Consider the following 18,991-nt stretch of genomic DNA (forward strand, 5'->3'; position numbering starts at 1 on the left):
TGTATCGTTGGTGTTTAGAAAGGATGCGGCTATCATTTGGATCTGTTCGTCCTTGCGATCCTGATAGAAATTTGCTCGGTGATGGGACTGCCCTGGTTCGTCGCGGCAACGGTGCTCTCGATCAATCACGTGAATTCGTTGAAGCTGGAATCGGAATGTGCCGCGCCAGGTGAAAAACCGCAGTTCCTCGGTGTCCGCGAACAGCGTGTTACACACATTTTAATTTTTTTGATGATCGGCTGCTCGGTTCTGCTCACGCCAATGCTGAGACACATACCGATGCCGGTGCTGTTTGGAGTTTTCCTCTACATGGGAGTTGCTTCGTTGAAGGGACTTCAATTTTTCGACAGAATTTTAATCATGCTGATGCCGGTTAAATACCAACCTGACTATATGTTCCTTCGGCAGGTAAAATAATTAACAGCTAATGGTTCGTGCGTTGCTCAGAAACGATCAGATCTTTCATAATCCACTAATCGTAAACTGTCGTAGGTACCACTGAAACGCGTTCATCTGTTTACAACGATACAGTTGACTTGTTTAGCCTGCTTGTGGATCATCAAATCTTTCAGCAGCACCTCCATTCTGTTTCCTTTGATGGTTAGTCGTTTATCAAATGATAATAAATTAAGATAACATCGTTTCTCAAACAAACGATATTTTATACAGTTGGTGGTGATGATTGGCATACGAAAGTCCTTAGACTTGTTGTTCACTCAACGCGAGTTAAAGATCTTGGACGATGTAATGCCGGAACCAAGCAGGAAACACGCCGAAGATCTACGACAACTGGAGAGCGGCGAGGTTAGCACCGTGAGACGAGTACTAAATATCATCATTGGTCGTAAATAGCACAAAAAAAGTGATCGCGTGGCAAATATTTGCCCCGTGGTCACGGTAACTGTCGGCGATTACGATGAACCCGTGTTTTGCCGGAAACGCAGCGAACGGCGCGATATATTAACGAACGATCATTTGCACGTGGTCTAAATTTTGCTGCACGTGTTCTAACAGACGGTCCTCCTCGACGTCGTTTTATCGCTGTTTTCGTTAATATCTATCCGATCGAAGCAATAATAATAATATTAATAATAATAATAATAATAATAATAATAATAATAATAATAATAATTTGCCATTAAACAACGTGCCTGAACAACGAGAATGGCTCGCACCAAAATTGAAGAAAACAAAAAATATATTCGGTGGTTTCGTAAACGTTTTCGACCAAAATAATTTTCGCACAACTATGCGTGCCAAAATACTCCGACCAGTATTAATTACATGTAATAGTTGTTTCTTCGAATAATATCTAGCATTTTGGACACGACTGTTTTAAAACATAGATAAATTTGTTATCGTAGTTGAATTACATAGATTTGTAGGTAATTGCATATTTACTAAAAGTATACGATCGAAAGATTCGTAAACACGATAATAGTAACATTGCTTACCTTTTGTCGGCCTACGAGATTTTATTAAAACGCGGACGAATCTTCTTTTTGTTTTTTTAATTGAATTTACGAAACGTCGTTACCAGTTCGTGACAACACACGCAAAACTATAACGATGCCAATGTTTCGACAAGCATTTGACACACATGTATCCGCTCGATGTATCGTCGAACACAGATTGCCTACCTTAACATATGAAAATACATTATTGTTTAAGAACACACACAAATCTCTATGTAATCCTAACTCTCCCTTACGAAGCATTTACCGACACGTTTGACACATAGCACACGAGTCAAACACGCCCCGTTTGCATGCAATCCTAAGTTCCCGACACGTGTAGGATACCAGACTACACATCAGATCAGATGGACCTTCAGCATCGAACAGAAACCTTTCCTCGCTGTTCTCGCGTATAGTATCCGTCTTTTTATCAGATATATATTATTTCCAAGCACAAGATCCAAACACCATAACTTAAATACGCAGTTAAGGAGACACGCGCGTTTTTTTGTGGGGAAAAAAGAGGGAGAGGAAAAGGTAAAAAGATAAAGTTCTCTCAGAAAATCGGACAATCAGGGGAAAGTCGATGTGGAAATGAAAGAATGCCAGAGACATAAAGGTACCAGTGGTCGTCGAATCCTGCGGCTGTCATCGGTACGTGACCATAAGCGCACGTCCATAGTTCCTCGGCCTCGAGAATAATTGTTACATTTGTATCTACCTTCCTGCTGAAGATCACACCTTTATTACGCTGAACTTCAGACGTCGTGCACTGCGATATAACAAATTTGATCACGATCGCGATCGCGGCAACGATGGCATAGACTCCGTCCATCGTTCCAGCGATTCGCTCTATCGATACTGTCATTCTGGTATCATTAATAAGCAACAAAACAATTGAGGTGATTCGGCTCTGCACGAGTCACGAAGGCTACTTTTCCACGCGATACCTGCTCGTTCTCAGCCGAATGCAAGTTTCATTTTCTGTCTTTTTTTTTTTCCTTTTCCAGCTCGGACGATGCTAACCGAAATATCGCTTTCCTTTTATACCCAAATCCACCGTTCTTCGAGGTCTGTGGAGTACGGTAGTGCCGAGAGTTTTGCCGAGTTCAATGCATGGCTTGGTTTATTTTCTTTTCCGAGACCAACGAGAATCAAGCGCAAAGCTGAGTTTACGATTTGTCCCTTAGGAACAGAACGAGTCTATGGCATACGGACCGTCGGGAAACATACAGATTTCGTTAGCGAACGGCAACATTATGAAGATCCCAATGGCGAGCATCAATATCAGCGAAGAGGTGAATAAAACCGGGATTTGGCAACAAGTGAACGAAAGCAACGAGAAAACGAAACAAGTGAAACTTATCAAGTACGTGTAGTCGATTAGGATGTAGATAGAGTAACGACGTGAAAACGACGTTGTTAACTTGGCTGGAATTTAGCGCGGGAAAGCAGAAGAAGCACTCGAAGAAGGAAAACCTGTTGATGGCTGACGAGACTACGAGGCTGACTACGATGACCGAAGAGGACGAAGATGACAGTGGAATCTCTATCAAGGTGACAAACGTAAATGACTCTAAATTCTAACTACCACCACGATCACCAAACTGATAAATCACATGGCAAGTCACACAGCAAGAGCACCAATACACCGGCATGCAACATACCCCCTGTACGCTACTGTGAGTAAGAATATAAAAGGGGGCTGCACGGAACCCTCGGAGTCGTCTTAGATAGATCCGTCCTTAGGAACAACGACGACTCTGATAGAGAAGAAGACCTACTTTCGCATCCATTCTCGATTGTATCCGATGCATAGTTAAGTTGCAGCATGCAGTGTTCGCCAATAAGTATCAAAATAGAAAGCAACAGAAAAGATATCAGTGGACTTGATTTTCTTTCTATATGTCCAATTATCAAGATAGAATCGAGCAAAATTTCATTTTTGCATGTGTTGAATTTTATTGTTCGCACTTTCATATTTGATCTATCACTTGCACGCATTTATCGATAGTCGAGTGTAATTTTTCATATCCATCCATGGATAAGAGAAATTGCGGAGCGATATTATCCGTTGCGATAACGTAATTACCGTGACATATAGTTTTTACAACCGTAACGAGTGGTTGAGTTCGATCGTCGGAGCGAATAATTGTCATCGCGGCTCATTCAAAGATTTCTATGTACGTAGATGCTTGTTTGAAACGATTGGCTTCTCGTTAATGCGCTTCGCGAAATTATGCGGAATGTTTGATTTAATCGTTTCAGGTAGACTTGATACGATCGAAGGAAAGCATCAGCCCGTTAACGATTAACGGCACTACTTCGGCCGAGACTTCTGTCTAACAAAAACAACGCTACATTGGGAACGAACGCTCGCGATCATCTTTGAACGATCACTCGATCTTTGAACGATTCCGAAGATTCTGTTTTCCTTTAGTTCCAATTTAAACGGTACAAAGCACGTTTTGATTTTCCTCGTACGCGTTATCGTCCAATCATGGTAAACGCGATCATAGTGGTGAGGAACAGTCGAGAAAAGTTATTACAAGGACAATATTTTATAGGAAATGGAATTGCACGCGAGATTATCTAATTTCATCGCGTTGTAGCTTGGACGAGTACAATTAACAAACGCCATTGACGGATACCTAGATGTAGCTGTCGTGAACCTTTTATTCGTAAAAAAGGAAGAAAAAAGAAACGCACACATCATTGAAACTTAAAGTAGAGCGATCTAGATTTAAGATTGGATCTGTTGATAAATCGACGCGTGAATTGTCATCGCTGGATCTCGAATCTATTCTTGTCAGTGCGCAATAACGTATACTTGTAATCTAGCGATTATATGGATTAAGTAGTTTGTGCCCATAGAAAGTACGCCAAGAAAACCCCTTTGGATATATCGACGTTTCCTTCGAGGGATGTCTCGCAGAGGAGCTTGACCGATACGCGTCGTCGATCGTAGAGAAAGCGCCGAAAAGGTCGGTATTACCCCCAGTGACGAGACTCATTCTTCACCAACGCTCATGCAACATTAACAACATTCCTTTAGCACGATTGGATTTTATTAAAATTGTTCGAGTTTCCAATACACGTCAGATACCGGCCAACAGCGACAATATATTCGTTATACGGTAAATGTACAGCATCTTTTTTTACGCTGAGAATAGGAAAATTCGATTGCGTGGAAGAAAAAATTCGTACGCAAGGATATTAGAGAAGAGTTTTCCATGTTTTTTATCGAAATTTTAGCACGACTGAATTTCCATGCGTAACGCCGTCCCTTGAAGGATGTCCTTTTCGTTCGAAAAAAGGAATAATGAGATTTTTAACGTACTGCAGTCTTTCAGAACATTGCGCGGATCGTTACACGAATAAGCTGTTATTTCTCCTTCCTCGCCGGTTTTCAACCGACACAGACACGGAAACGAACCGATTGGTGCGAGAATATTAGAAGAGAATAATTTCATACGATATTTTTCAAGCGACACGTTATCAGATTATTACACGTTGGAATAAACCTCCGAGGATTTGCAAGTCCGCTCGAGAACTGCGTGATAAGTTCGTCGATAAATGAGATTAGGTCTTCGTATTTAGTGAGAAGATGAGATAGTAGCACTATAGATTAATAATAAAGAGAGGTAAGAGGCATTAATAGGCCTCCACCTGTATATACAACATATATTGGAACATCTCTATCGATATATGTATTATACATACAGCAAAGTACGATACGAAGCAGCCGTTCGTCTTGATGTTACGTGTGTTTGTATAAATTTAAGAAAGAAATCCGCTCGCAATGGGAAAGAAATTATAGAAGCGCATGCGAGCGTTCTCGATCCCGTTTCAGACACATGTTTGCCATAAGCTAACGGGCTACGATCGTCATTATAGTATTTTAAATGGTTGTGATTAGAATTTTGAACATTTTATGGATGATGTGTAAGTACTTCCTAGTGAAAGAACAGTGATTTCAATAATTTTGTAAATCTTACGCGACGTAAACGAAATTCTGCTTTAGAAGGTTCGCGTAACAAATTATAATAACAGAGCAGTGAATGCGCGTGATACGGTATTCCGCTATATTTTCAATTTACATATTTTTTAAAAATCGCGAACACATTTGCTGCAACTTTTTACAAAGATATCACGAGAGTGTGCCGCGCCGTGTTTAGAAGACCTAGTTTCCTATCCAACGTATCTATTTGCAACGGAATACCGTTAATGATAAAAATGGATACCGAAGTTGAAAGCGTAGAAATTTATTTTAGGTACTGAAATAGAATTTTGTTACGAGCAATAAGTTCAGCGTATATACGCGGAGTTGTTTATCCTCGCATAACATCGCATCGAACATCATTCAATTTTCATCATGAATAAAAGTGTACGTAACAAATAACTTCCTTAATGATTAACTGCAGTTCGTATAAAGAATATACACACTTTGGACACTTGCTTCGGTGGTCATAAATGTGTGTATATATACGAACAAAGGAAACGAGGAAACTCATTGCGAGCAACAATGTATATAATCAGTTGCAATCATATAATTCGCTGCCATGCATGCAATCGATGTATTATTAGTCCTCCTTAACGGAATTGCTGATAAATCCTGATGATAAAAGAAAAAGAAACAAATACAATATTGATTACCCACAAAACTCATTTTTTCTCGATTTATTTTCATTTTACATGTTTACCCAATGCTTGTAAGCTTCGATCATAAAATGCAGAAGTGAGCTCTTATTCACGTCCTACATCAATTTCCTAAGCATCCTCCCTTTTCTATTATTTCTAGGTTTTCAACGACGAGAAACAGTATCCGACGTTCGAAATGACGTTATTCTTACGATGATCATTGCGTGCAATTGCAGGGATAAGCATCTGCAACCGAAGTCGCCACTTGAAATTGAATCAGAATTACCATACACGTAGTCACTGTACTCGATATCTAATCACAAGAAACAAATATCAAAACAGGTGACTACTTACTATATTCTAGCAGAAATTAAATCAATTAAGTATTCTTTGCTCATCGATTGAAAAAGCGTATTGTTTAATGTGAAATATTGGTTCGCTGCAAACTTTATTTCCCGATGCAACAGCTGAAGTGAAAATTGTTCGAGCTAGAAGATAATGTAATGTTAGACAACGGAAATATTGACTCGATCACATTGTATAATTATCATTTACCTCGACTTTTATTTGTCGGTCAATCGTGCAATTCAACAACGCGTGTACGAGATTCTCAGCTTTTTCGATCTGCAAAAGAGTTTACAAAATTATCTAGAACCTAGAACATTCATTTTTAAGGGAGGAAATTCAAATTCCTACCTCGTTTGTAACTTTGGCCGCTTTGAAAGTTAATAAACCAAGAAGATACAGCATAGAAATTATCCAGAGCAAGGTATTTACTATAATCACATAATCCACGCCTATATTCCGAACCGTGATTGGTTCAAAAAGGTAGTAAACGTTGTACAATAATATGTAGAATATAAGAGAGAGTGTAATCAGGATGGGCAAAGAATAAAATCGTGAAATTTCATTGGTAATGTCACAAAGCTGACCGTGAACGTCTCGAATTCGAACAACGAGATGAATCTTTGAATAGCTAACAAACACATGTCGAGTCTCAAATAAAGTGTTAAGTGTAATATCACCAAACTTAGATCGATAAAAATCTTGTATAGCGCAATTTATGTTTATAGAAATTGCATTCGTCAAACTAAGCGTGAAAAAATATTGAATAAAACAAAAACTCACAAGAATTGCAGGCAAAATAGATCCGAAGGATGAAACAGAACTGTTAAAGGATATGATATCGGTAACAAAAACAGAAACAAATAAACTGAAATTAAACAAATACACAAAGGACAAGACGTAAGAGATGTGTTTCCAATTCAGTGGTTGTTTTAACCGGCATAAAGCACCCTCAAGATGGATCAAATAATTTCCAATTTTTAGAAAAGTTGATTCATTTATACAATAATAGAGTAAAATCGAAAAAATTGCAAAGCTACCCAGCACCGCTTGAGAAATTTCAATGATTCGTGTTACAATTGTCGTGAACGCATATTCTGCATTGTATATGGTTGGTAGGAATATGAAATTCGATGCGATTATTAGACAGCTGAAAATAAATTATAAAATACTCCAAGTTTAGAGTCAGTAAAAAATACGAGGTTTTCCGAGCAGTTTTTCTTCAAAGCCCTTCGGTTTTTCAAAGAAATCGTTGCAAGTCCGACGAATTTGAAGAAAGGTAAAAATAACAGAGTCACTCGATACCTATTTTGCGGCTAAAAGGGTTTGTTTGGCATCCTTTTATGCTCGAAAAATGAATTTTAAATACTCTCAACAATATACATTTTCACTTATTCGTAAACAAACATGGAATTTGTAGACAACACACTTTATCTTCTTCTTTTGTGTATGCAACAACTAAATATCACTTTATTTTAAATTCATTATTTCTGTGTTCCAACACTTTCATTTTTTCCAAAAAATAATTGTTCCATTTCTAGTGACATAAAACGTAAGTGCAACGATTTTACGATTACCGTCTGGTTTCATAGCTCTGTATGAAAAACAACATTAAATATTAAATTGTATCGCAAGTACATGCGATTACTTTGCATGCAATAAACTTGATATGCTATTTATTACTAGTACTGCGTACACGATCGATACTAATTGAACAAATTTCTAACACTTATAAATATAAAGATTACGATGATAGAAATCATATGAAAAAATTTATAAAAGCTCTAGAAGAGCCATACAAATCTACAGTAAGTTTTTTATTCAAAATATTTGCTTCTTGACATTTGAAAGAAATATTTATCTCTTTAGTAACTATGATATTTCCTTAATTATGCAACATACTTATCCGTTTACTTTTTCAAAGGATACGCAATAAACCTTAACATACTTATTAAAAAAGAACATATTAACTAACTGAACATATAGGGTAAAACTTTGAACAGAAAATATTCATTTACCTTTTTCGTTTTCAATACACTTCAAAGGCATTTCTCCGAATTAACGTAAGAATAAATAAAGTGTACATAAAAAATAAATGAACAAAAGTAAGAATGGTTTCTTCATCATTCGACAAAAAAGAATACACCAATTTGTTTTTATTAACAATATCACCTTTACAGCATTCTTTTTCGACAAATGTTTACAAAAGTACATTTATGTTATTAAGATAGATACTGTGCTTAATTTAGATATAATATCATTACAATGAAACAATGAACGAGATTAAACTATTATTGTGTCTTGAATTATAAAAAGTACTGAATGCAAATAAATATATCTATTTTTTTCTATCTTCAGCTTGTATAAAAGTGTAATTTATAATTTTCATTGTAACATTAAGCAATTGTAACAATAAGCTACATTAGTTCAAAGAACTTTTACTCTGCAAAATTTTACTCAAAATGAATATTCACCCGCTTCAAATTGCCTAGAAGTCTTTTTCTCCAGAAATTTAAAAATTACTATTTTTTTAATTTGTACAATTCAGTAATAGTAGCAGCTTTGTGAACACATTTGAATTTTTAGGAAATGTTTAACTCATATACACCAACAATTTGTATAAGTGAAATAACGTGCATCTTCATTTTATTCAAATGATTGTTCAAATTATGCCTTTAAAGTGCCATGAAAACGCAATTAAAAATGTGAAGCATTAATTTTAATAAGTGTTATTGAAATTTTGGTTTGAAACTAATAAATCATGCAATCAATTGTAAATCTCTACAACATATTACGTCTCTGATTTTTGCATATAGAGGAGTATTGCAATTTCCATTTTTTCCTTCTTTTATATATACATTGGTATTTGATGTTACGTAAATAGACAACATTAGCACAACATTAGCGAAACGTTAAAGAATGAAGATAGTATTACCTTCAGAAATATTTTTTTCTTTTTTGGTATTACTTAACGACGAAAACGGAATTGTAATTATTAAAGAAATGTTTCATCAGATAGAGTAAATAATTATGTCTACTCTAAAATGCTTTATAATTAAACAATCTTCTTAACATTTTTAAAAGATTCGAGAGTGTTCATCACTATAGTGGGCTTTCTGATTATAGTTATTGCCAGGGACATGAGTTATGATAACAAATTTACTAAAGAAGACCCATTAAATAAAATATGGTCAAAATTTATCCGAAAGTGCTATTCTAGCGGAAAAGAGTGAATTCTTTTTCAACTTTAAGACAATCATGTCGTGTAGTGCACTAAATTGGTACAAAAAAAAATTAATTATAATTTTCACATTGTCAGATACAAAATGTCACTATGTTACTTGGCCTCCGACTCTTTTGTAATTTCATTCCATGTAGGCACTTCTTCCGATTTAACTTCAACAGATGCATCTGTATCTGGTTGACTACCGCTCTCATCAGCAGGTAAATCTCCTGATATGACTGAATCTATAAATTTTATTTTTGCATTCATAAAAATGCAAGCCCTCTTTTAACAAACAACTTTATTTTCTACATTAACTTAACATACTGATTACTGCGCTGTTGTGTGAATATATTAATAGAATTTTTACATATCAAATAACTAACTTATTTAATAATCGAAACTGACGCAGTAATCAATATGTTAGACATAATTACGAATTTATATATTTACCTGGACAAGCAGGATCAGACATTAGAGAAAATACTTTTTCTTCAGACATATCCTTTGTTAATTCTTTAAAATGAACCACTTGGTCGGAAAATGATTGCCAAAACGATTGCCCTTCGGGTATGGTAAACATAGCCTGTATATCGTTTAGTGAAAGATAAGATATAATTATATTTACATATTGAAAATATACAAAAAAGAAACAAATAGATTTTAACATAAATCTCAAACATAATCATATGACAGATATTTTATGCATGTAAAAGTCGTGTATAAATTACACACGCATCTGGCTAAATATGATTACCTTAAACTTGTTGTATATATGTTCAGACTTTTGTCTAATTTGTTCTGCCTTTTGTTTGAAAACACCCTACAAATAAATTTTTAGAAAAAATATAGAAAGATCATATACTAAAGATTGTATTTTATTCTTCAAAAACCAAAAGGAAAAAGTATAATACCTCCTCTTCGTCGCTTAATTTCCAATCGGCTAAATTGCCAATATATCGTCTCAACTGAAAATTGTCAGTAGTTCAATTAGGATTACAGTGAATTAATTAACACTAGAATGATAACTGGTATTTTTTTTACCCTTTTAACAGTTCCCACAATATGTGGATGTTTTTTCAACATCAAGGGATCAATTGAAAGAGATAACATATCATCCATTGCCTGCAAACACTTATCCGGATATGCTCGATCTAATCCGAGATTGGATTTAATTTGAGCATCCAACTGTAGAAGTTGTGCTTCTATACGAAGCCATCTGAAATTAATACATCCATATTAAAGGTCTACAAATTTTGTCAAATTCATATTACTTTTACTACCTCAGTTTATTTGTTTTACGATGAAGTGCTCCATCTTTTGCTAATAATCGCTTTTCTTCATCTGGAACATGTACATTGAAATCCAAACAATCTTTCACTTGTTCTGGTAAAATTTCGCCGCTTTCCAATTGTGCTTTTAATTTCATGGCATTTCTAGCAGTAGACCAGTCCCATTGTTTTTGAGCCTTATCACTTTCAAAAGATTTTGGCTTATCCATGTCTAATTTGATTCCTACATATTCGCCAGCAAATGTTAATGCCAATAGAAGTCGTCCCGGGGCATCCGACGATGCGGTACCAGAAATCACAGTACCTTCTAATATAGGTGCTTCACCTAAATTATTTTTTTCTGTGTATAAAATATATAACGTTTAAATGTCAATAATTTAATATTAACCATATATGTGATTTCTCTATACTTACTTTCCACAGTAGCTCTTTTTTTATTCACTGCACTAGGTGTTACTTGGTCGTTAGAATCTTCAGTTTTAACTTTAGTACGACCTCTTCCATGATCTACAACGTGTAAAATACTTATTAACAAAAATTGTAACAAAACGCTATGTCTAAACAAAGGTATTGATATGTACCACTTTTATCTGTTGTAGCATCTGTCTCTTCTGAACTTGAAAAGTCAGCAAACCGTTTGGGCTTAATTTTCCTACCGCTGCGGCTTACAACTTCTTTTGGTGATTCCTCTCCTTGAGAATCCAATGCTTCTTGTTTCACTGAATCACTTGTAGATGCAGATAAAGACTTTGCTTTCCCACGTCTCTTTTTAACCTCAGGTGCATCCTAATTTTTCAGAATTTGTTTATACTATATAACATAATGCAATACTGCGAATTTTATTCTTAGAATAAAAATTGTATATAAATGTAAGGAAAAATCGCACAAACTATTCAGCCTTAATAAATACTTGTCGGCAGTTCCTAAATTATTATTGGAGTACTCAATTCAATAATTGTTTTCTTATACAATATTGTAATAATGAGTAAAAACTCCGAATAAAATATCATATGCAAGATTAGGTATATAAATAATTAAATACAAAAATATATTACAGCAGCTGAAACGGACTTCCTTTTCATGGATTTCTTTTTCTCCTCCTCATCAATAACAAGTCCTGTTTCCATATCACTATCTGCGGCACTAACTGTTGGTAAATTTGTATCACCTTCTTTTCCTGCTCCTTCGACAATTCCAACTTCTTCAGTTATGGATAAAAATTAATATCTTATATATATTTAAGTTGCATATCATATAATACTATATTTACCTTTAAGATCAGCAAGGTCCGATGCTTTATTTTTCTCATTTTTAAGTTCTTGTTCTAATTGCAATAAACCTTCATGAAAAAACTTTCTTCTAATTGGTTTACCAAATCTTGCTTTATTCTCTAAATAGGTATACAACTCATCTACTTTGCATACAGCTCTAAAATTAAGTATTTAAAAATCTTAATGCTTTTTTAAATCTTATATATAGTTATATATTATATTTGTATAATTTTATATACATATATATATATACTTTACATTATTAAATACAATAAGACATTATAAAAATTGCTACTTACGTTTCTCCTGTACCATAAAAATAAACACTATACTTTGTATTTTTTGAATTGGCATCAATAACTTTTTCAACCTAAAAAAATGGTGATTAATGATAATACCATGTTATAATATGTTCTTTCTAACAAAAAAATTGTAAGATATATTTACATATGTATTTCAAAGAAGACTATATACGACTAAATAATTTCTTTCACAACATAATTTGAGAGTAATGTATTGATATCAATATTATGTCTCAATACGCAACAATATCCAAACGATAATGAGTTTCAGGTTAAAAATATTATTATCACTAGTATTCATGATATAAGTCCTTGTCATTACGAATTTCAACAAGATTATTAAAAAGTAATTGTAAACTGTATAGCTGAACTTACTTTTGCTGGCCACGGTGGATAACCTCGAACTTTAGCAAAAACTTTGTCACCCGCGAAAAATTTCTTATTGAGCTTCACCATGTTGTCCGCAAACTTTTCCAAGTTGAATGTTAAACAGCAAATATTATCTCTGTTCCTACTATACACGACGTACAATAAGACTGATTAATTTTTAAGAAACATTGAACAAAACATCGCTAAAGCCACCATTTGCACAATATAATATAGAAAACACGCAGAATAAGACGCTGCGCGCCAATTCACGAGTCTCTAGTTACGAATACTAACGAAGCTGGACAATGTAGATTGAAAACTCCTAAAGTAAAGTTGAATCTCTCATTGGTTGCCCTCGACAGTATCGATGGTACACAAATAAATTATTTCTCCCTTAAAAATTCATTATATTGCTTTTTTAAATCATTTAGCATATGAAGAAAGATAATTGATTTTATACATAAGAAGATTACAAAAATACCTTTTTCCATATTCCTTGTGAAGTGTTCTATATTTATTGATTACTGAATTTCTAAACGAAGAAATATTTTTTTATATCTAACATCAATAAAGGACAAATTTTAAATGCAGTTTTATAAATCAATTTAGACAAAGATTTTACGTGACATATAATATCATCAGTGCAAATAGTAAGTGTCAGTCGCATATTACCTACAGTCTACATTACAGATCTGATGTTTTACGTTGCCTTTGCGAACACATAAATGAAATACAATTTAATGGATACGGGTTGTCTGTCAAATGTATTAATGTTGATTCAAGATTCATTGTAAAAAAAATTTAATACGACTTCGCGGATATGTGCAATGTTTTTGTTGGTATCAAATATATTTTTCCAAAATTCTCAACTAAAATACTTAAAAAATCTATTCCTTAAAATGTAAGTATATTTCTTTTAATTTGCTTGTAATGCATTCTGCGAAATTTTTCTTTTTCATTTTGTAATTCTTCATTTTTTTTACAGCATGTATTACGATTCTTTTTATACAGATCTACATGCACAGCATATGCAATTGTGCGAAAAATTTAACGTTTCTTGTATTATTATATAGAACTATATTTTCGCGATTACTTCTTTTTCCTATTGTACTTTCTCACTGCTGTAATTATTTTTTATATAAAGACCTAATTCACACATGGATACCATAATTTGTAGCAATCACTAATATTTACTCTACTAATAAACTTCTTTTTCCTACAGAATAGAAATATGTAGTATATTAATATTTCACATATGCATCTCTTTTCTCCTACTTATTAGCATGTATATAAATTATATAGATTCGAAATATTGAAGCAATTTTTTAATAAATCCAGTAATTCTTTTTTATTAAAATAACTCTTTATATTTTCTACTTTATATGTACAAAATTCTCATAATATGTCTATTACAATAAATATATTTGCATCGTATATAACAAACAGATGAATACATTATGCACATGGCAGCAATATATGATGTTGTAATCAAAGATGTCAGTTCTTGAGAAGCAACGCTTCCTTTGAAGTGTTCAAGTTCAAGAGGCCTGCTAAGGCACAATGAAAGCCATTGTATCAATTACATTGATCGTGCTGTTATATGGGATAAACTCAGTACCCATCAGTGCCATTAGAATATGTGCCAGCAGAAAAAAAAATAATGAAAATTTTCTCTTAAAACAAAATACACCCAGTGTACCTGAAGATTTACTCAATGACAGTAATGTAATTCATACTGGAGTAAGTTCTGAAATATATTGCATTTTATATTGTATTATTATTCTTATAAATAATTTGGTTAGTAAATAAATTGAGTTAAAATTTTTATAGAAGGATGATAATATTAATTTTGAAAAATGTACTAATTTTTGCCATGCATTGTGGCAAGAAGAAAAGACTGTAAATGGAACCAAAATTATCATTTTATCTCAAGGTATGGATGAAGTGTTTTTTCATTCAATAATGTACAATGTATGATTATTATATCTTTTTATGTTTAACGATTTAGGTTGTTGGAAACAGTCTGGTGAACAAAAATGTGAAACAACAGAATGCATTGCCCTTCAACGTTCTACTAAAGCACTGAATAATACAAAATTTTGTTGCTGTCATGGAGATTATTGTAATCTTAATATCAATAGTACTAATATCTTATACTCTGAAAATAATGCACATAGTTCTATTCCTGCAGAAGATAATCAACCAAGTAAATTTCAATGATACAAAGAATGTTCTATATTAATTTATAGTTTCATTATAATGTCTTTTACGAAATCTTGTAGCAACTGAATATTTGGAACAATCAGATTCTGGGAAATGGATTGTTATCATAACAAGTGTTCTACTATGCATATTATTAGTAATATATATTGTGGCTATAATGGTATATCGTGTATATCATAGTAATATGATAGCAAGATTGGGAAAACCACTTTCCTATACAGATCAGTTTATGGATAGCACGGCACTAAGAACTGGTACTTATACAGTAGATCATTTGAAACTTACAACAATTGTAGGTATGTTCTTTGTTAATTAAACCATTAATTTACGATAAAAATAAATATTTTTGTCTGTTATACAATGTATAATTTCAGGACAAGGACGCTATGGATCGGTATGGCAAGGCAGCATGGGAGATCAAGATGTTGCTGTAAAAATATTTCCTTCCCATTATCGTAATTATTTCCAAAATGAGAGAGATACTTATTGTCTTCCTTTTATGGAACACCCATCTCTTCTAAGTTATTATGGTTGATAATATTTTATTCTTAAATGATATTGTATTACTTATTTAAACATAACATTGAAAACTATACTTAATTTTTATTTAGGTGTTGATGAAAGAATCAGTATGGAAGGTAGTGTTGAATATCTTTTAGTACTTAGCTTTGCACCAGGTGGTACTTTAACAGATTTTTTAAGAACGCATACAATTGATTGGGCCACATTTTGCAAAATGGGTCTTTCTATGGTGAAAGGACTTGCTTACTTACACACTGATATACATAAAAGTGGTAAGTCAAAAGAAACAGGATGTTTTAGAATATAATGAAGAATATTCTTTAAAAAATAATGAAATTTACAGATAAATTTAAACCGTGCATTGCACACAGAGACATTAATTCGAGAAATATATTGATCAAAGCCGATGGTACTTGTTGTATATGCGATTTAGGATTAGCAGTTCAAATTTCTGGTTCTAAATACTATTCAAATGGAGAAGCACAACATGCTGAGATAAAATCAATCAACGATGTAAGACGATAACTTAAGCATAAAAAATATAAAACAATTTAAATAATTTATAATTACACCTCTAATTTGTAAATTAGGTCGGTACTTTGAGATATATGGCGCCAGAAATATTAGAAGGGGCTGTAAATTTAAGAGATTGTGAAAGCTCTTTAAAACAAATAGATGTTTATGCAATGGGTTTAGTCTTATGGGAATTAGTTTCAAGATGCTCAGATATTTATGTATTAGGATCAGAAATACCTCCTTATAGACAACCATATGAGAAAGAAATTGGTCTACATCCAACATTTGAACAAATGCAAGTTCTAGTTTCTCGTAATAAAGCAAGACCTTTATTGGAGGGTAATTTAGTGGACAGGCCCGGAGTACGTTTAATTAAGGAAACAATGGAAGATTGTTGGGATGCAGACGCAGAAGCTCGATTAACTGCTTTATGTATAGAAGAGCGTCTTTCGGAATTACAATCTCATCGAGGTAAATTTTGTTATATTATAATATACATATGTACAAAAAAATAAATAAAATAAGAAAGAAATGATTGGTAAATCTTCAGTAACAATGCATTTCACCGATGGAAGTCCAATGGTAAACTCTCATTGTACTCTAGTGCCTTCAACCACAAACAGCCTTTATAGCGAATCTTCGTATCATGATAATGTTCATGTCACTCAACTTGCATCGCACACAGTACAAGACAGTTCGAGTAACGAAGGTGGCATTGTTGAAAATTTGGTAACATTATCGCCTTCTGAAAGCATTGTCCATGAGCATAGCTGTAAGTATTTTATTACTATTGCACTGTAGATTTAAGAATTTATTGAATCCGATATTATATACAGAACTTTATTATATTTTAGTTAAAAATTCAAATGAAGTAGCAATATATAATCATACTCAAACACTTCAACCTTATCAAGGGCGAAACCCTTGTATGGAACGAAATTTAATGTTACAGTCAGATTCACTTGAAGATTTAGGGTGCAATGGTAATGTACTCGTTGATAAATCTATGAAACATGCGTGTAATGATCAGTACAGAATTGTATCAGAAGCACAAGGACTTGTTTCCCATGATTATTTGAGTCAACACACGACGCAATTAACCCAGCTAAGACCAGCTACACCTATACCATATGTTCAAAATGTTATTTCGGATGATGGTGCATCATCATATGGTAAAAGAAAACAGACAAATGTACATGAAATTTGTCCGCAAGATAGCCCCAGAAAAAAGTTGTTTGGATGGTCAAATTTTAAAAAACTACTTGTTAATAAAAAGATGTATCCATATAATAAGTATCAAATAGATCGAGAGGATTCTAAATCTAACTTATTGTCAAAACAGAACGTACAGATCAAAACTGTAGAGACTAATGTAACGATATCTCCAGCAGGGAAATATGTAAATGGTATTATTACAAAAACACCTACTTTTAGCCCTACGCTAGATAAGAATGATAAGAATGCTATACAAATTGGTAAACAGAAATTTGATAATGATAATACAAACACCCGACCATCTACCTTGCCCCTCGTAAATCTAAGAAATAAAAAAAGTGAAAATATCAGTAGACAGGAAAGCATCGATAAATTCAACGAAGTTTTTAACGTGGGATCTAATGTAAACGTATTAAAGGATCCTCATATGAGAATAAAAACGCCGGGAGATTTGCCGCCTTCTGTAAGAAAAATACGTGGTCGTGGACAATCAAGTGCTAGATTTTCTCTTTATGATGATCGTATGATGTGCAATATTTTAAGCGAGGAAGACGACCGAAGTGATAAAGCTATTTGGAATTCAGTACCATTTGGCATGGATCTTGGCGACAACGATGACAAACATTCGTCGACTAAATTTAGTACCAAAAATGTTACTTGCTTTTAATCTAATATAGTACTAATATATTTGTAAAGATTTTAGAAATAAGCATAAACAGGGCTGTATTATAACTTCAGCTTCAATATGTGTATGTACAGAAAAATATACGTAATGATAAGTCAAATTTTATACTCTTAATGGAAATGCATTATGAAAATTCAAATATTAAAGAAAAGGAGGAAAAACAAATAAAAAAAAGACAACAAAATATACTCGAATAATATTAAGACATTAAAGGAGCTATTGAATAATTTACATTAATTACTTAGTCCTTATAAGTATATTTTGTGCTTAAAGGATCTTTTTCTTGCATAACAAATATCTATTCATAAATCTTATATCAATGTTAATATTAATGTTCCATACATTCAAAGTAGCAGCAAAAAGTTCATTAGAAATGTATTTTGATACACATAGTGAGTGTACATTATAATCCCCATTGTCAGCACATAGCTATCTTAAATGTTTATAATTTTTATGAATTATACACAATTATTCCAAGAAAATCGGTGTCAATTGTTTATAAAAATATACAATATAAGACAATTGTTCTTAATATAGAACTTTTTTTCTAAATTTAAATCTTATCCATATAATCTTTAAAGTTGAATGACATATATTTCTGAGGATTAGAAAAAATGTTATAAATTCTAATGCACAACGTGTTTTTTTCCTTAAACACCTTTATGTTTTTCACAAAAGGAAGATTATAGTTAATACATAAAAGTGCGCATTACAACATATAATTACATAAAATAAAAGCAATGTAAAAATGTACTTTACATTCAAATGGAAATTACAATTGTCTAAGCACAAAATTCGTACTTTCCGTAAGCTCAATGTAAATATTTGTAGCATATAAACATTTTAATATATGAATTAAACAAGCTTGTTATGTTTTCTTTTAATAAAATTACAATCATACGTTTATAGTGTGTGTGCACTATTTATATT

General features: G+C 33.1%; 4 protein-coding genes across 23 annotated transcripts in view; 2 read left to right on the forward strand and 2 right to left on the reverse strand.

Annotated features, from left to right (window-relative positions):
- Window positions 1-6,394, forward strand: part of LOC117204704 (sodium bicarbonate cotransporter 3) — a 27,301-nt gene extending 20,907 nt beyond the window's left edge. For 12 of the 18 annotated variants that reach the window (XM_033442387.1, XM_033442485.1, XM_033442395.1 and 9 more), the window contains 6 exons: window positions 19-408; window positions 493-600; window positions 670-804; window positions 2,648-2,826; window positions 2,900-3,014; window positions 3,726-3,864. In XM_033442387.1, the coding sequence (XP_033298278.1) occupies window positions 19-408; window positions 493-600; window positions 670-804; window positions 2,648-2,826; window positions 2,900-3,014; window positions 3,726-3,803 (1,005 nt within the window). In that variant the 3' untranslated portion in view covers window positions 3,804-3,864. Of the gene's footprint in view, window positions 1-18; window positions 409-492; window positions 601-669; window positions 805-2,647; window positions 2,827-2,899; window positions 3,140-3,725; window positions 6,110-6,258 lie in introns of those variants that run through there. The other 6 variants (XM_033442493.1, XM_033442343.1, XR_004487123.1 and 3 more) reach the window with 5 other exon arrangements.
- On the reverse strand, window positions 6,126-7,795 carry LOC117217109 (putative gustatory receptor 28a; the record flags this gene model as incomplete). Its single annotated transcript, XM_033464428.1, is given in 4 exon segments — window positions 6,126-6,586; window positions 6,654-6,722; window positions 6,795-7,597; window positions 7,600-7,795. Coding segments are annotated over 4 exon segments (1,203 nt in total), but the record flags the coding sequence as incomplete, so codon positions are not given.
- A 446-nt stretch (window positions 7,796-8,241) lies between these two features.
- Window positions 8,242-13,190, reverse strand: LOC117204803 (PC4 and SFRS1-interacting protein). 2 transcript variants are annotated; one of them, XM_033442563.1, is made up of 12 exons: window positions 12,907-13,190; window positions 12,529-12,599; window positions 12,229-12,386; window positions 12,014-12,159; window positions 11,540-11,744; window positions 11,373-11,465; window positions 10,950-11,283; window positions 10,711-10,885; window positions 10,581-10,634; window positions 10,424-10,489; window positions 10,120-10,252; window positions 8,242-9,911 (listed from the first exon to the last, which is right to left on the reverse strand). In XM_033442563.1, the coding sequence occupies exons 1-12, from the start codon at window positions 12,985-12,987 to the stop codon at window positions 9,781-9,783; spliced, it is 1,647 nt and encodes a 548-aa protein (XP_033298454.1). In that variant the 5' UTR covers window positions 12,988-13,190; the 3' UTR covers window positions 8,242-9,780. The 2 variants fall into 2 exon arrangements, with proteins under 2 accessions (XP_033298454.1, XP_033298445.1); XM_033442554.1 differs by having other exon boundaries at window positions 10,950-11,298.
- A 419-nt stretch (window positions 13,191-13,609) lies between these two features.
- Window positions 13,610-18,925, forward strand: LOC117204771 (bone morphogenetic protein receptor type-2). 2 transcript variants are annotated; one of them, XM_033442510.1, is made up of 11 exons: window positions 13,610-13,801; window positions 14,347-14,640; window positions 14,731-14,833; window positions 14,909-15,106; window positions 15,183-15,419; window positions 15,498-15,653; window positions 15,735-15,917; window positions 15,989-16,158; window positions 16,236-16,632; window positions 16,766-16,933; window positions 17,016-18,925. In XM_033442510.1, exons 2-11 carry the CDS (start codon window positions 14,461-14,463, stop codon window positions 18,041-18,043), a joined length of 2,820 nt encoding a protein of 939 aa, XP_033298401.1. In that variant the 5' UTR covers window positions 13,610-13,801; window positions 14,347-14,460; the 3' UTR covers window positions 18,044-18,925. The 2 variants fall into 2 exon arrangements, with proteins under 2 accessions (XP_033298401.1, XP_033298390.1); XM_033442499.1 differs by having other exon boundaries at window positions 13,611-13,801; window positions 16,712-16,933; window positions 17,016-18,485.
- Window positions 18,926-18,991: the final 66 nt, after the last annotated feature.

Source organism: Bombus bifarius, unplaced genomic scaffold (genome assembly GCF_011952205.1).
Source record: "Bombus bifarius isolate JDL3187 unplaced genomic scaffold, Bbif_JDL3187 scf7180000007966, whole genome shotgun sequence".
Lineage (NCBI taxonomy): Eukaryota > Metazoa > Arthropoda > Insecta > Hymenoptera > Apidae > Bombus > Bombus bifarius.

Bases quoted from the DNA above. Each gene is read 5' to 3' on its own strand.
- LOC117204803 (XM_033442554.1), bottom strand. From the start codon at position 12,987: ATGGTGAAGCTCAATAAGAAATTTTTCGCGGGTGACAAAGTTTTTGCT. The intron at 11,466-11,539 runs GTACATATCAAT...TACACGTTGTAG, and splicing joins TGCTACAACAGATAAAAGTG to ATCATGGAAGAGGTCGTACT. The intron at 9,912-10,119 runs GTAAATATATAA...TAAAATTTATAG, and splicing joins GTCTGATCCTGCTTGTCCAG to ATTCAGTCATATCAGGAGAT.
- LOC117204771 (XM_033442499.1), top strand. From the start codon at position 14,461: ATGAAAGCCATTGTATCAATTACATTGATCGTGCTGTTATATGGGATA. The intron at 15,654-15,734 runs GTTGATAATATT...ATTTTTATTTAG, and splicing joins ATCTCTTCTAAGTTATTATG to GTGTTGATGAAAGAATCAGT. The intron at 16,633-16,711 runs GTAAATTTTGTT...GTAAATCTTCAG, and splicing joins GGAATTACAATCTCATCGAG to TAACAATGCATTTCACCGAT.